General features: G+C 46.0%; 1 protein-coding gene across 4 annotated transcripts in view; it reads right to left on the reverse strand.

Moving 5' to 3' along the window:
* Positions 1-15,843, reverse strand: part of CEP250 (centrosomal protein 250) — a 47,495-nt gene extending 31,652 nt beyond the window's left edge. The window contains exons 1-9 of one of the 4 annotated variants that reach the window (XM_029219711.1): positions 15,677-15,843; positions 8,088-8,383; positions 7,567-7,623; positions 6,377-6,459; positions 5,986-6,151; positions 5,133-5,239; positions 4,617-4,871; positions 2,647-2,743; positions 240-341 (exon numbers count right to left, since the gene is read on the reverse strand). In XM_029219711.1, coding sequence (XP_029075544.1) covers positions 240-341; positions 2,647-2,743; positions 4,617-4,871; positions 5,133-5,239; positions 5,986-6,151; positions 6,377-6,459; positions 7,567-7,623; positions 8,088-8,273 — 1,053 coding nt within the window. In that variant the 5' untranslated portion in view covers positions 8,274-8,383; positions 15,677-15,843. Of the gene's footprint in view, positions 1-239; positions 342-2,646; positions 2,744-4,616; positions 4,872-5,132; positions 5,240-5,985; positions 6,157-6,376; positions 6,460-7,566; positions 7,624-8,087; positions 8,384-9,503; positions 9,705-15,676 lie in introns of those variants that run through there. The other 3 variants (XM_029219712.1, XM_029219713.1, XM_029219715.1) reach the window with 3 other exon arrangements.
* Between the last annotated feature and the right edge of the window lie 1,237 nt (positions 15,844-17,080).

Below are 17,080 nucleotides of genomic sequence, written 5' to 3' on the forward strand. Positions count from 1 at the left end.
CAGGATCCAGCCGCTGCCGGAGAACTGCAGCTAGCAGTAAGAGAGAGGGCATTTCAGCAGGCAGTGCCAGCACACGAAAGCTTAGCTACTCCTCAGGGTTCCAGTCTTCAAATGTACTCAGACAATTCCTCCCCCCCAAGACCCTAAGTCCAGACTCCTCTAGGCGCACCTGAGAGGACGGGGAGGTCTGGGGAGGGTGAGGCTGGACCGGTTACTGTGAACCGGAGGCTTACCAGTACCTGGGTTATGTCCTTGATCATTTGCTGTAAAGACAGCTTCTCTTCTTGGGCATTCCTACTTAGAGATGCCTCGTGTTCCATTAATTCTGCGTGATTTGCCTCCTGGACAGGGAACCAAATAGAGCCTATGAGCCAAACTCTCAGAAGAGAATTTATCATTCCAGGCCCCAAATTAACCAGAGTCTCATTCTGTCTATTCTGTCAATCCCACTTTTCCCCTGACCACACGTGAATGCTAACACTGTCCCAGGATTCTGAAGACAATGTGATGTGGTGATTAAGAATTCAGATTAAGGGATTAAGAGCTCCAAATTAGACTGCCTAGATAAGATTTCTTGCTCTATCACTTACTAGCTTGGTAACCTTAGGCAACTCCTTCTTTGAGCTTCCTTCTCTTTAAAATAGGACTAAGGGACTTCCCCGGTGGTGCAGTGGTTAAGAATCCGCCTGCCAATGCAGGGGACAAGGGTTTGAGCCCCGGTCTGGAAAGATCCCACATGCCGCGGAGCAACTAAGCCCATGCGCCACAACTACTGAAGCCCACGCACCTAGACCCTGTGCTCCGCAACAAGAGAAGCCACCGCAATGAGAAGCCCGTGCACCACAATGAAGAGTAGCCCCCACTTGCTGCAACTAGAGAAAGCCCGTGCACAGCAACGAAGACCCAACGCAGCCAAAAATTTTTAAAAAATGGAAAAACTTAAAAAATAAAATAAAATAGGAATAATTAACAGCAACTACTTCATAGATTTGTTTTGAGGCTTGAATGAAAAAACTGCATGTAAATTACTCAACACAGTGTCTGTCAGAAAGCAAATGTTCATTAAATGTGAGCTATCATTGGATGAAGGATGGTTGCTGTCTCTGAACAGCAAATTGGCACTTGAGACTTAAAGCCAGAGGAACCTCTAGCCCCAAGGTCAGCAATAAATTTGAACTCTCAAAATGTCCCCTCCTCCTTCTTACCTTATTGTGCTAGTGAAGGCTTAAAGACGCAGATTTGCAGCTATGGTTTTTTTTGGCCTATATAAAATTTGAACCAACATTTGTAAATTGAGAGATTTTTCTGAGCTGAGAAATTCATAAAAATTCATAAAAATCTGAATTTCTGGCTTCTCTCAAAAAGTTAACATATGGGCCACACCAGCCCCCATCCCTACATGGCAATAATTTACTGAAGTTGAATAGAGGATGCCTCCTCCAGATGGGACATATATTCTTCAGGGTCCTGCAGTCCTCACTACTCCTCACTGTTTCCTTACTATTGAGATCAAGTGTTCCCTGGTATATTGGAAACTAAATATGACAGCACTGGAAAATCAGAATTCTTATAGCTGAACCCACTTCATTCATTTATATTACCTGGGCCCTGCGGACATCTGAATTTGCAAATTCCTGAACAAAAAGAAACCAAGGGCTTCCCTGGTGACGCAGTGGTTGAGAGTCCGCCTGCCGATGCAAGGGACACGGGTTCCTGCCCCGGACCGGGAAGATCCCACATGCCGCGGAGCGGCTGCGCCCATGAGCCATGGCCGCTGAGCCTGCGCGTCCAGAGCCTGTGCTCCGCAACAGGAGAGGCCACAACAGTGAGAGGCCCGCGTACCGCAAAAAAAAAAAAAAAAAAAGAAACCAAAAAGGCATAAGCATGTCTAGCTCCCAGCTGATCCTAGCTTGGATGAGAAGGCTAGGGATATGTATGTGGATAGGGGTGCAGGATTTGCCTAAAATCAGAGATCTGAAAATTCCCAGAGATGAAAGGAAACGTGCAATCAAGCCAGAGGTTCTAACTTCCAACCTTAGAGAATCCCTTTGATAACAACCCTGGCAGATGTTAAGCCAGTGACACAAACCTCACTCCTTCATTAGACAGACTGTTCAACTACCGAGCAGCTCCAGCTGCTCTACCACCCTGTAACTTCCAGTCACTGGCAGTGATTGTGCCCCGCTGGCAAACATTAAACAAGCCAACTCTCTTCCCTGGTGTCAGTCCTTCAGTTATGTGAAGGCAGCCATCATGTCTTCCTCAAGCCCTCCTTCTCCAGGCTAACCACATTCATGCTCCTCAGGTGTTTCCCACATGACTAGGTTTTGAATCTCTCCAAACATCCCCCCCTCCTACTTGGCTAGTGTGCCTCTTCATGTGTGTCTCACTCTCTCCGAGGAGGACACACTGCATGCACGCACTGCTGTAGTTTCCCTAGGAATATAGTAGGGACAGCAGACAGCTAATGTTTATTAAATGGATAAATGAATGAGTTAAATAATTTTCAGATTCAACCAAAATTAATTTTTTAGCTTTAGGGGATTTCATCAAGGAACATTTAACTGGTATCCTGCACTCTCTGTCCATAAAGGACAGGAATCTACAGGCCCGCTCCCAACTCTCCCAGAACAAAGGATCACGTACCAGGATCTCCATCGTCTCTCTCAGAGCCTTTACCATCTTTTCATAATCTTCATTTTGCTTCTGAGACTGCGTCAGTAGAGCAGAGAGCTCGGTCACCCTGAAGAGAAGAGCATAGCACAGTTACCTGGGAACCCACTGATGCGGACAGAGCTATGCAGCACACCCTAACCCAAGCCAGACACCCCCACTGCCACCCCCCCCAGAGTCCCCTGGGTGCCCCCAGCCCCTGCACTCCCTGAATACATGATGCTATAGCCTTGAACTCGGGGAGGGGGAGCCAAAAGCCACTCAGACGCATGCAGGGATTTATCACATCTCAAGACTGGAACACGTGTTTGGGGGCCCAAGAGCTGAAGGAAAGCCCTGGACCAGGCCCTTCCAGACCCCGCTTGATCTTGAAGTCAAGTGCCCTGAAGCCAACAAGAACATCAGAATTGCCACATGGGATAGTCCCAAGGTCCCTCAAGCCCAAGGTTCTAACTCTGATAGAGAAAAAGGAGGGGCAAATTGGGAAAGATTATGGTTAACCTTCCTGATACTAACCTCAAAGTTCAGGGAAATCACCAGGCATCTTTATCACCTAACACCATATCCTGGAGCTCAGTACCTGGTGTTATATAAGTAGCTAAATAAATATTTCTTGAATGAAGTTATCAAGGAGCTTAATTTTTTATTTCAAAGTCTTCATAATTTTATTCTGTATCATCTTTAAGAGCTTTAACTCACTGTATGGTCATTCATTTAGTTATTGTATGATTCAACAAACATTTACTAAGTGTCTACTATATCGCAGGTGAAGTGCAAAGCACTAGAACACAAAACTTACTAAGACATTGTCTCTGTCCTTGTGCTTCCCAGTGCCTTCACAACCCAAACAAAACAAACTGCAATTTACACACACCACCAATAGGTGGTGACACAACCCTAGCCATGGGGTATAAACTGAACTTTGCCCCAAGATTCAAACGGAGCTTTGTTTATGTCCCTGCCCTTCTTATCATTTTTAAAAAATCTATTTTATTATAATCCAAAAAATAAAAGAGCCTAGCCAAAAAAACCCAAAACAAAACTAAATAATCAACGAGATCAATGTAACAAGCACGTCAAAAGACCATAGGGGGGACTTCCCTGGTGGCGCAGTGGTTAAGAATCTGCCTGCCAATGCAGGGGACACAGGTTCGAGCCCAGGTCCAGGAAGATCACACATGCCGCGGAGCAACTAAGCCTGTGTGCAACTACTGAGCCTGCGTTCTGGAGCCCGTGAGCCACAACCACTGAACCCACAAGTCACAGCTACTGAGCCCACGAGCCACAACAACTGAGCCCACATGCCACAACTACTGAAGCCCGGACGCCTAGAGCCCATGCTCTTCAGCAAGAGAAGCCACCGCAATAAGAAGCCCGTGCACCACAACAAAGAGTAGCCCCTGCTCGCCACAACTAGAGAAAGCCCGCGTGCAGCAATGAAGACCCAACGCAGCCAAAAATAAATAAATAAATTTATTTTTTAAAAAAATGTATATAACAACAACAAAAAGACCATATGGGGGCACAGTAATGTAACAGGCTATCAAGGTCATAGAATAGGTGACATTTAACTATGCCTTAAAGGATAAGGCAGAGAGAGAAGGGAGAGAGGCATTCCAGGCTAAGGCCAGCATCTACAAAGGCAGGGAACATGGAAGAACTTGGCTGTTCTGGGAATGGCAAATAGTTTGGTGTTGATAGAGGAGAGTCACAGCCAGCTCTGTAAGTCAACAGGACAGAAACTGAGCTGCAAGATAGTCTGAGGGCAGAGGGCAGTGACACAGCCCCAGCTGTGGCACTGGGTTTCAAACTAGACTCCCTCTGGCACATCTCCTTCCCCTCTTGTGGGAGGAATGCTCTTCACATCTCCCCCACCTATCTTGACTCCCTAAAGGAGTCAAGTTTCTCTTAGCGAACCCCTCCTAGGACCCAGGCCATCTCACCGATCCTGAAGCTCAGCCTTCTCCAGATGCCCTTGACTCTTCAGCTGTGTTAACTCCTGACTCCTTTCATGGGCTTCCTTCTCCAGCTCCTGGGTCCTGGCTAGTAGCAGCATCAACTGGGATGGCTCGCTCCCATTCAGTCTCCCAGATCCATCAGATTCCCGGGACTGTGGTGCTCCCACAGTCAGGCGCAGACAACAGGTCAACAGGGAACCTGAAAGCCTCACATGCTCAGCCTTGAGCTCCGTCAGGTCTCTGAGTACAAGTAAAGAAAAGAGCAGACTCCAACAGGGACCAGGAACAGGAAAGGGAGCATGGAGGTCACGCCCAGGGAAGCCTGAGGAGCAGGTCTGGGAAAAGTCATCTCAATCCAACAATCCAACAACTCCATCCCTCCCCACCAACTCTTCCACCTCTGCTTTTCCCCCACAACCTGATTCCCTTCTATAGCAGCCCACTGTCATGCGAATAGAGTTGGTAGGGGCAAACCTCCTCCCGTCATACCTCCACACTGACCTGTCAGTGGCTGACTTCATTTCCAGGAAGTGGCGACGGAAGGTCACCACCTCCCGCCACAGACTGAGAAGGCGACCATGCTCCCCTTTCAGGTAGCCCTTGAAGAACTGTGTGTTCAGAAACCCAGGTCATATCAAAGGGCAGAGGACATCTTTTGCCAACACAGGAGTCTTGGATTCCTCCTGGCTATTGGGGGGGAAGTGGAGGGCCTTAAAGGAGATAGCTTATGAATGGGTGTCTATGTTCAGGCGATGCTGAAGTGTTTAATAAAGTTAGCAGTGGGATTCAAGAGGTCAAAGGGCCTAGGATGGTATATGGCCTTCTTTGAGCTAGATTAGAAAAGGATAAACAGTAGCTGCTCAACAAATGGGAGCTATTACCATCATCACCACAGACTTATAATGATGATTAAATGATATAACATATGTAAATCTTCTAACATAATGCCTAACACAGAGCAACGGCCCAGGAAACATTAGTTTCCTTTAACTGGGATCTGAAAATTTCTTCCCCATTCAATTTCAACAGCTACCTCCTTAGCATCTAGATTGCAGACTTCCAGATGAGGGGGGTCAGTAAACTTTAAGATCCATCTAAAACCTATGCAGGAACAGAGTTGCTTTGAGTGTCATGCTACCTGCCAGCAAAACCTCGACTGGGCAGGTAAGAACAGAACTAAGGTGACAGCCCAAGCAGGGCAGAGCTGCCAGCATGAGCAGTAAGGACGGCCAGAGACTTTAACAAACAGCTCAGTTTCCATCCAGGTCCTGAAGTTAACCCCTTCCAGCACTGACCAGGCAGCGCCCAGACTGCAAGTCCTCCTCTCACCATTCCCGCCCACTGTTTCTCTTACCTCCTGCTCCATCTGCCACTGGCTCTCCTTCCTCATTAGCTCATCCCGGGCCCGGCTCCAGTCTACTGTCAATTTTTCCACATCTTCCCGAAGCGCTTTATTCACCACGTCAGCTTTTTCCATGTGCAGCCGAAGCTGGGTGTTCACCTCCGCTAGACTCTCACACCTGCACTGGGGAGGGGTAGGAGCAAGTACTAAACAAAGGTCTGAGCCAACCCTTGGACCTCTTGGAGTAAGATGACAACCACTGGAACTTTCCACTGCCAGGAACTGGAGGGCTAAGGCTGAAGTCCTTGGTTCTAATCCATGTTAGCCCTCGAGACAGAGGTTTTCCATCAACCTTCTCTACCTGCCTGCCAACCACCCAGGCCAGAAAGTTGGGGCCCATCACCTCTGTTGCTCCTCCTCCAATCGGGTTAGCAGCTGTTCCAGGTTTGGCTCCTCCACACTTTCCCACCTCTGAGGGACCGGTCCCTTAGCCAGACAAAAGCAAGCTTTCATTTACCTTCAACGAGAACATCCCGCAGACCAATTCCCTGATGCCCCCTTCTACTGCAGCCTGCTTATTGTTTTTAAAGTTCATCCGTTTATTTTATTTTTATTTTTGGCCACACCGAGCAGCTTGTGGGATCTTAGTGCCCCCAACCAGGGATAACCCCACCACCACCCCCCAGCAGTGAAAGCGCAGAGTCCTAACCACTGGACTGCCAGGGAATTCCCCAGCTTTTTTTAAAAATTCTTTCTCCCCTTTGTTAGCAATATGTCTCTTTTCTCAGTCACTGCATTCCTCAAGTAAACCCACTGCATCCCTCTCTCCAAACGTAAACCAGTGATTTCTCGCGAAAGATGGCATTTGGTAGTGAAAAGAACTTTTGACCTAAGAAGCATAAAATACAGCTTTCACTAATGGTCTTGGCTTCTACTACACTAAGTTTTGGACCTTGGGAAGTTATAACTTCTCTAAGCCACAAAGTCTTCAGCTCCAAAATGAAGGTGATATCATTCCCCTGAAAAGTTGCTTTGCAGGTTAAGTGACGTAATTCTATGACAATGCCTAAGGGTGCCTGGCCTACATAGAACGGTACATAGTTAAGTCTCGTCCTTTCCTTCCTCTGAGAGAACTCTTCCGAGGGTAATGTGAGAAGATGCTGAGAGGGAGCTGGAAGAAAGGCAGATAGGTTTTTGAAAGCCAGTTCTACCCAGCCCACAGCACAAAGAAATCTCTCTGTCACAAATACGGTTTTTTCAGGCCTGCAAAGGCACACATCTCTCCAAGACAGATAAACACTGACACCTCCTGGAGGAAAAATGCATCTCTTCTCTCGGATTCCACACCCCTTCCAATCTGGTAATATTAAGTCTCCTAAAGCTCATTTTGTCCTTAGAGAGCCTGGGGTTGGAGTCTGATGGGGCAGGAATAGCTAGGTCCTGTGAAGGTATCTGATGAAGCTCTCAGGGGCTGACGAAAGAACGGCTTCTTCCAAACACCGCCTTATCACACCCCAGCCTCCCTCAGTCGGCAAATGAGGCCTAACTATACTCCCTGAGGGCTCAGGAGGAGCACAGAAGAGCCTCACTCACCCCAGTGGCTTCCAGCCGCTTCTCCAGCTCTTGGCACCAACTCCGGTACTGCAACACCTGGGGCAAACAGAGCAGGACACGGCAATGGGCACGGCTGGTACCAACAGCCCAAAGCAAAGGTCCCCAAGGGTCGTGGGCAAATGTGCTGTGAATGAGGGACTGGGTGATGACAGTGAAGTGAGGCCATAACATCTTACAGTTTCCATTTGGTCATTTAATCATATGTTCTCTACAGCTCTTGTATTGGAGAAGGAAGTTCATGGGCTTTGGAACCAGAAAACCTAGGATCAGGTCCTAGCTCTAGACTAGGAGAGCAAACCTAGACAACTAACTGACCCCTCATGAAGGTCACCTTTGAAAGGGACATCGTAGATGGCTGGTGGAGAAGTTGTAGACATCAAAGGAGAGCTGTTTAGGACATTCCCACCACGTGGCTCTATCTTCTGCAAACCTCATCCCGCTTCAGTCCCCAGCCCCAAGTGTTCTCCTCCTTCCCCTTCCTGAAAGGGCAGCTGCCTCACCTTGGCCTGCAGCTTCCTCACGAGGGTTGCTTGCCTTTGCTGAGCCTCCTGGGAACTCTTCAGCTTCCGCCAGGAAGCTGCTTGGTTCTCTGCCATCTGCTGCTGTAGCGCCAGCACTTGCTCCTCCAGCACCAGCTGCAGTGACCGGGGCTTCATATTGTTCAACCCAGGGCCCCCTGTCTCCATGGGGGCACCAGACAGTAAGTCCACAGATCCCTATGCAGCCAGAGGCTGTTCGCTCCCAGCAGGCTCTCTAATCATTGCTGTGTCCCTTGGACCTCCTCTTGAGCTGGGGACTAAAGCACACAGTGGAGTTGAAAGAACTCCCTAGATGACTCAAATTTATTCAGCAAATACTCATTAAGTTCTGTAAAATTGGGTTGGACAAAGTACAGTCCTCCTCAAAGCTTTTCAAATACTAAGATGGACCTAATCTCTAAAGGGGGGGGGACGTGATGAGCATCATTTCCCAAATTTATTGGACCATGACACAAGTTCACAGGACTAGTGTTTCCTGGCATGACTTTTGTAACTCTGCACTCGACCAAGAGCTCCTAGTTTACCATTGCGTCCCTAGTGCCTGGCACAGTGCCTAATAAACATCTGCTGAATGAATCACTGAAGGTGATTTTAGGCTAGCAGGGGAGATGGACACAACTACAATACAATGTGGTCTGTGCAGTAATAACAGAGGCATCACAGGATAGTATGGGAAGACAAAAGAAGGACATTTAACCCAACCTGTGGGGCTGCGAACAGTGTGAATCATCATCATCATAATTAATACTTGTTAAGTGTTTCTATGGGTCAGTCACTTGAAGTGCTTTACACATACCATGTCGTTTTGGCATCACAAGAATCTTGAAACCTTCCAATGCTTTCCTATCATACTTCAGCATTGGTACTATTTTAACTTTACACATGGATGAGGAAACTGAGGCTTACGAAGGCTAAGCCTTAGCTGAGAAGTCAGAAGGGTTAAACAATTTGTCCTAGTTCATACAGTTGGCATTTGGTTGACTAGGGATTTGTAATACAAGCAATCTGACAGAGAGTAGCAGGCATTTCAGGCAGGGGAACCAAAAAACAGAGGGAAGAAGGAGCCAGCTTCAGCAGGATGGCAAACCCTCCTCATCCACCAGGAGATGGGCCAGCACAGGGCAATGGGGGCAGGTGAGGCAGGCCAGCCTAACCAGTGACTTCAGAGACACCCAGGAGACGGGAAGGCAAGATGATCAAGGGTTTGGGGTGCTAGTCCAAGTTCTGTCTCTAAGGAGCTCTAGGACCTCGAGCATGCCACTTCCTCAGGCTCCTCATCCAAAAATGAGGGTGCCCAGCTCCACGACCTCTGAGTTTCTTAGGCCTCTAAAACGCACCATAACCTGGGGGCAGAGGAGGGGGGTAGAGTTCTCTCACCTTATCAGCCCTGAGACACCCATCATCAGGTTTGAGGAGTATCTGTATTTCCAGCTACCTATCAAGAAAATGGTCTATTCGAGCTGCCTTCTTGGCAGCACCAGTCTCATAATCTGAAGAAAATGGCATATGCAGCGAATGCCAATGTAACATTTGCACACACAGTGGGAGTTTCAGGGGCCCCATGTCCCTTTAATGCACCAAACTGTTGATCTTCTACATCCTGGCTCTAATGCCACTTCCTATCAGGTCCTCCCAGATGTATCCAGGAATAATTTATCAGTTTTATAGCCATATATACAATATATATAAATTTATATTTAATGTGTAGAGAGAATGTCTATGTTACATCTTATCATTACTATTTGTCTATCTTCTCCACTAATTTGTGAGTTCCTCAAAGGCAGGAGCTAATTCATTTTGGTCATTAGTAGCTTGTCAGCAATGCATAATGAAGAAATGCATGTGGGCCTCACTCCTGGCAGATCTAAACCCTTGGCCAGAGGTTACAAATGTAGCCGGCGGGTTCTTTTCAATCGTTGTGTGGCCTATACGATGGTTTTTAAGAACTTAAGTTAGGTGCCAACATTTACCATTGGCAAAATACATATAAAAATTCATATTTCTGGCTCCTTTGGATAATCAGCATATCTAGTGACCCCTGACCCACATTCCCACAAGGCGACAACAGGCTGCAGTGAAACAGTGTCTGCCCCCTTTAGATAAGGCATATGCTCTCCAGTTCACCTTAGACTCAGGCCCCTGCCCTCTCCCTCACACCGATAGCAGATTTTAGTTGTCATGTCATTGCACTTGTGCTATTGTTTTTCTTATAACAGAGTTACAGAGGAAAACTCAGCTTACTAATCACCTCCTGGGCAACTGCAGATACCCAGGTTTGCTGAGCTTGTACTAGACAGTAAGGAAAGGGCATAAAGTAGGAAGAGTACAGTGGCACCAGTAAAGGCATAGTGGCACCAACACTCCAGGATGCCTCTTCCTAGCTGATCAACTGGGTTATTACTTCCAGTGTCCTCCCTTTCTGCCCTTCCTTTCCACCACAGCTGTGAAATGCTGGCTCAATCTCTCTCTTCTGGTTGGAGGCACAAACCTGCTGGGAAGTAGCTCTTACCGACAACACGACTAACAACAAGAGTAGCTCTGAGATGCTTCAAGGGACTTGAAGAGCCTTTTCTCCCCGAACACTGTGAGGGATGGGCCAGGCTTTTGCAGAGTGTCAGAGGCCCCAAAGGCTCCCTAACACTCCTTTGAATCCCTATCCCCAAAAGCATTCGGTTAAACTCCATGAAATTGCCGATATCTGCCCTTTTTTTAACCTAACAAAATGATAATTTCATGTAATTCAACCTAATATAATAATATTATATATATTTATAATCATATATTTATATATATTATACAAACCTAATATATAAGCAGCCCTCTCATAGTTCCTGGAATTCTCCTATTAAATCCTCTTTTATTCTTTTTATTTATTTATTTATTTATTTGTGGCCATGCCTCGTGGCTTGCAACATCTTAGTTTGATCTGCGCCCCCTGCAGTGGAAGCTCAAGAGTCCTAACCACTGGACTGGCAGGGAATTCTCTAAATCCTCTTTTAGAATAAGGTTGTTGTTAATGTGTATACATTATTTTAGAAAATGATAGTAACACCTCAGTAAAAAAATGGAATTATATTAGAATTATATGATTATTTTACTTTAGCAGATAATTTAAAAATTTTAGAGCTATTTAAAAATTTAGTCCAACCCTCTCATTTTACAGATAAGGAAACTGAGGCTTACAGAGATGAAGTAACTTCATTTTGTTCATATTTTATTGGTATGCCCCATTTACTTCAAAAATGATGCGAAATTGTAGCAAATGTACCATACTAATTTAAGATGTTACTAACAGGGGAAACGGGGTGCAGGGTATATAGGAACTTGCTGTACTATGCAAGTTCTGTAAATCTAAAATTGTTCTAAAAAATAAAGTTTATTTAAAAAATGAATTGAATTGTTTTATGATTAACGCCCCCACCCCGCCAAAAAAAAAACAACAAAAAACCAGGAATAAAAAGATGGAGGGAACAGAGAAAAATTACAACAGGAATTTTTCTGAAATTGAGATTCAGTTCTGAGCTTCCTCAAGACACAGTTCAGCACCTTTCATTAACACACTGTCAGATCAGCCAGAGAATAAATAAACTAGCATAGCTCCAAAAGAAAGGTAGGTTTCAATGGCCCTCAGGAAGGAAAAGGTCAGTAGCTGGCAAATGGTAACAGACTGAATTGCATTCAATGAGAATGGATGTCAGTGTGCTCTGTAAACTGTAAACCACTGAATAGATGTTATCATTACCACAGGAAAAGGAAAAAGATTCACTTCTTTTATACGTTAATTTACCCTGTAAACACTCATGAATTCCAGTTTAGCATCAGGTAACTGGCCACAGTGATACAGAAATGAGGAAGACTGACTTCCTACTTTTGCTAGGAACCAGACTGGGAAGGGCAGTGACCTCTGAACCTAGGGTGAAGAGTGAGACAAGAGTGACATAAATTATATATTTTGTCTCATCTCATCCAAATTCTTCCAAAAGGAGTATTTAAATAAATTTAAAATAGCAGCAACACCACCTAAACTTGAAGTAGAGGTGTAAATGTTGCAAGGACTAAGAGGAGAACTGGTATTATTAAACAGAATTTGTCACTTAAAGCAAAAAAGAAAAAACACGTGAGGGCACAGACATTTTATTTCCTGAGAAAAGAAACTATATATATATATATATATATATATATATATATATATATATATACATATATATATTTGTCTGGAGAGACAATTTGTTTCTTATTCCAGAAAAAAAGAAATTAGCACACAGCTCCTTATATAAATCTCATATGTGGGCCTCTCTCTCCATCCTCCTCCTACCTCTAAGGTCTCTCTCCCTTTAGTCTCCTCTGCTGGCTCCTCCCCACCATCTCAAGGTTGGAGGCCCCAGGGCTCAGGCTTCAGACCTCTTCTCCACCTACATTCATTTTCTAGATAATCTCATCCAGTTTCATGGCTTAGAACTGTACCTATACACCCATGACTCCCAGTGTTACATCTCCAGCCCATCTGGCACATCACACTCCTATACTAAATCCAAACATTTATTTAACTTCTCCATATAGATGTCTAACAGGCATCTCAAAGTTAACTCATCCAAAAGTGAACTCCTGTTCCTCCAATCTTCCCCATTTCAGTACGTGCTAATTCCATCCTTCTGGTTGCTCAAGCCCAAAGGCCTTACAGTTATACTGACTCCATTCTCCCACAGCCTATAACCAATCCATCAGCAAATCCTGTTGGCTCTACCAGTTCCTATCGCTTCTGACCCACCCCCCCCATCATCCTGAGCAAAGCCACTCTTGGCTTTAAGGTATGCCCACAAATTCTTTGATACTCCTCCCTTCAAGAGGCGGAGCCTAAACTCTCTCCCCTTGAGCATGATCTGGAATAAAGTTAATGAAGCTGAATAAAGTAGAAATGACTTCCAAGACAAGGTCATAAAAGGGCTCCCCTCTCTCTAGCTCTTGCTCTCTCCCCACTCTCTCTGCTGTGTCCTGAGGACACCCAGGCAGCCCTGTGAAGAGGCCCAGTGGTAAGGAACCACATCTTGGGAGCAGACCAGACATCAGTTTGACTGCAATCTCCTGAGAGATCCTAAGCCAGAAACAGCCAGCTGAGCTGCTCCCAGATTTCAGACCCACAACTATATGAGATAATAAATGACTGCTGTTTCAAGCTGCTAAGTTTTGGGGTAATTTCTTGCATAGCAGTAGATAACTAACACACCTGGATAACTGCAAAAGCTTCCTAGGTGGTAGCAATGCTTCTACCCTTGCTTTCAAAATTTGCTTTTTCTCAGCAGAATAGTCAGAGTGATCCTTTTAAAACAGTGACAGGGACTTCCTGGGTCGTCCACTGGTTAAGACTCTGAGCTTCCACTGTAGGGGGCATGGGTTCCATCCCTGGTTGGGGAACTAAGATCCCACATCCCACATGGTACGGCATAAATAAGTAAATAAAGCAATAAATAAATATTAAAACAGTGACAGATTCGGTCACTCAGAACCCTCCAGTGGCTAATCAAGAGTAGAAACCACAATCACTGTATTGGCTTACCTGGTCCTAATTATTTGATCCCAGCCTCCAATTGTTTTGATTCCATTTCTTACTCCTCTCCCCTTTGCTCACATCCCTCCAGACACAGCCCTCCTTGCTGTACATGCTCGGAACACACCAAGCCACACACTCATCCAGGGCCTCTTCTTCCAGTTACCCTCATGATTGGCTCCCTTGCCACCTTCTCTGTTCAAATGTCCCATTCTCAGTAATTTGTTCCTTAACCACCCAATATAAAATACCACCACCCCTCCACACAAACTGGTATTTTTCTTTTCTTTTCTTTCTTTTTTTTTTTGGCCGCACCATGCGGCACGCAGGATCTCTTAGTTCCCCAACCAGGCATTGAACCCATGCCCCCTGCAGTGGAAGCAGGGAGTCTTAACTACAGGGCTGCCAGAGAAGTCCCTGGTATTTTTCTACTTACCTTACCATGCTTCATCTGTCCCCATCTGAGTATTATGTGTACTATATCTAACCCAATGTACATTTCCCAAGTGCAAGAATATTGTTTTGTTGACTGCTGTATTCTCAGCTCCTAACAGTGCCTGGTATATAGCAGGTACTCATTAGATATTTGACTAAATGAATGGATATAAGAACATTAGGCAACATGATCCATATCAAAGGTCTTACAAAATGCTGACAGTTCTATAATCTTCTAAAAGGTAAAAACAAACAAAAAACCCCAAAAGAAACAGATCATGTAGTCTGTACTGCACTTTACTCTCTCACAATTATTTGCAATCTTCATAAAAAACACTTTGAGAAGTAATTATTGCCTTCATTTTATGGACAAGAAAACTAAGGCTCAAAACACGGAAGGGGTATAACTGGTCAGCGGCAGAGCAAATACTGAACCCCAATCTGCTTCAAAACTCTACACCCTTCCATTACAAAATGCTGCCCCCTAAATCATGAAATATGAAATCACAGCTCTGGGAGGGACACTTTCTAAAGGGTGTGAAATGATGAGGTCTAAGTCTTCGACTCTCTGATGGACAAGGACCAAAGAAAGGTAGAGTGTGACTGAAGGAACAAGGGCTAGCACCAGGTTCTAGTTCCTCATGAACTCACTCTGTACATTTGGGAACATCAATTCTCCTTTCTAAGCCTTCTCATGTGCATCACAATCTTGGCCTCCATAACTCATGGACCTAATGTAAACACCAATTCAACAGACATTTACCAAACCCAAAGGCAATCCAGGAATTATTACATGCTCTGGGGACGGACAGCCTAGAATTCGTATCCCGGCTCCACTCACTTATTAGTTGTGGGACTCTACGCAAATTGATCTAAGAGTGCCTTAGCTTCTTCACGCATAAAATGTTAAGATATAGAACCCACCTTATGGAATCGCTCTGAGGATTAAATGGGCCTTTACAGGTAATGCATTTCGTAGCACCTTTGTGGCTGTTCAATAAATATTAGCTATTATTATGATCATCACGTGCTAGACCCTGGGATACAGATAAAAAAGTCAAGGCATAACGCCCCAACAAGTGCACGGCTGTAAAAGAGATGCAGGAAAAGTAACTCGGTGCAATGAGTGCAAAAACCCAGCAGCGAGTTAACTGCGCCTTCAGAAAGCGGTTGGAAAAGGTTTCCGAGGAAGTGCTATTTAAGGTGGGTCCCGAAGAATGAGCGTTCCAGAGTAGGGTGGCGAGTAGGACTGGACTTTCGGACAGATCACATGCAAAGCCCCAAAGGCAGAGGGAGCCGCAAAATTCTGGGAGCCAGGAGCGGGACGCTTAGGAGAGCGCAGCGCCTTATCGGACAACCCCGGGCTCGGGAAGATCCCTTTTTACGCGGACTTGGAGCGCAGAGTGTTGGCGGCAGCAGCACGCGGACACACCCGCCTAGGACAGGTCCCAGCCCCTCTCTGGGCCTCGGCCGCTGCCCGAACGGAATTCACTAAGGCGCTCTAAGAGGGCCGGCCTCTGGGCCTCAGACCGTTAACCCGGGCACCTCCCGCCTGCCCTTGAGGCCCCACCTCACCACGCTCGGCTCCCGCAGATTCCTCGGGTGCTCCTCAGCGCCGCAGCGCCTGAAGCAGCTGCTAAGGCCCTGCCGGGGGCGGGGGCCCACCAAGGGGCTGGGGCGCAGGCCCCGCCCCTCAAACTCCCGCCCTTTCGGAGGGCCCCCGCCCCTCCGTGCAGCACGCCTAAGGACGGACTGCGCCACCTAGGGGCCTCCGCCATGTTGAGTACTGGCAGCCGACTTAAAAGTGTGGCCCAGAAGGAAAAACGGGTTAATATTAAGAGATATTAAGATTCCCTCGCCAGAAATGGGGACAGCCAGGCTTGCTGGATTCGAGTAAGGGAAGTTTTAGTAACAGAAAAAAACTTGCTCTCAATCATACCCCTTTTGGCTTCGGGATTACACATTGCGCATGTGTGTGGTCACCTGGTTCTAGGTGCGCCTGCGCACTGTTCCACCTACAAACCCGAGTACAATTAACAAGGGCGCTTCGTCGGGATACAACTTTGTCTTCAGACCCCCGAAGCCCCAAACGGCTCCAGGCAACACAACACTCACAGCGTAGTTATTCAGTGTCATTTGAACACATATGGCTTTGAACAGGGTGTTTTCTTTGCCTGAATGTCCTGCATCCGTCCAGAGAACCGCAGTTTGTCCAATTTTATGCGTGAACCTGATTTTCTCTAGAGGACTCTAGAGGCGTTTTTTCCATAGCGTTTTGTGCATAAATTATCAATGCACTTTCATTCACCTGCCTCTCTTCTCCACTCAGTGGGTCTAAAGTTTTAGTTGGGATTTAAAAAAAAACAAAACTGGAGAACTTCTTAAAGTGCAGACTCTCGGATTCCCCCACTAGAGAGTCAGTAAACCAGGCGTGGAGCCCGGGACTCTGCATTCAAGCAAATACCTTGGGTGATTCCCGATGCGTTGGGAACATATTTTGAGAAACACTGTATAAGATTGTGTATCTCTAGCACCCAGCACAAGGCTTAGTACAAAATAGGAGCTAAGTAAGTGCTGAGTGAATAGATGGATGTATGAATGGATAGCAGGAGTGAAACAGGCAATTCACAGCCAAAGGGAACCTGAGAAAAGAACACTTTGATAAGAGTATCTTTGTATTTTTCTCCTATAAGAACAAAACAAGTTCTTAATAGTTACTGAGAAAAAGAGAAAGTAAGTGAGGGGTGGGGGGAGGACAGTGATTCTTAAAGGCAAACTATGCTGAGAGGGAAGAAGAAACATCCCAGACATTGGACAGACAAAAGGATGCAAAGACTCAGTTGTGTGGGAGTCTACCCCAGGGAAATATTCTCCCAACAGGTTGTGTGCAAGAATGTTCACTACAGTATTTGGAATGTTACACCAACCTCAGGGCATCTGCAACCTCAGGGAGATGGCATACTTTGCCATCTCC

The sequence above is a fragment of the Monodon monoceros genome, unplaced genomic scaffold (assembly GCF_005190385.1).
Source record: "Monodon monoceros isolate NGI ecotype Baffin Bay Population unplaced genomic scaffold, NGI_Narwhal_1 Super_Scaffold_13, whole genome shotgun sequence".
In the NCBI taxonomy this organism is placed as follows: Eukaryota; Metazoa; Chordata; class Mammalia; order Artiodactyla; family Monodontidae; genus Monodon; species Monodon monoceros.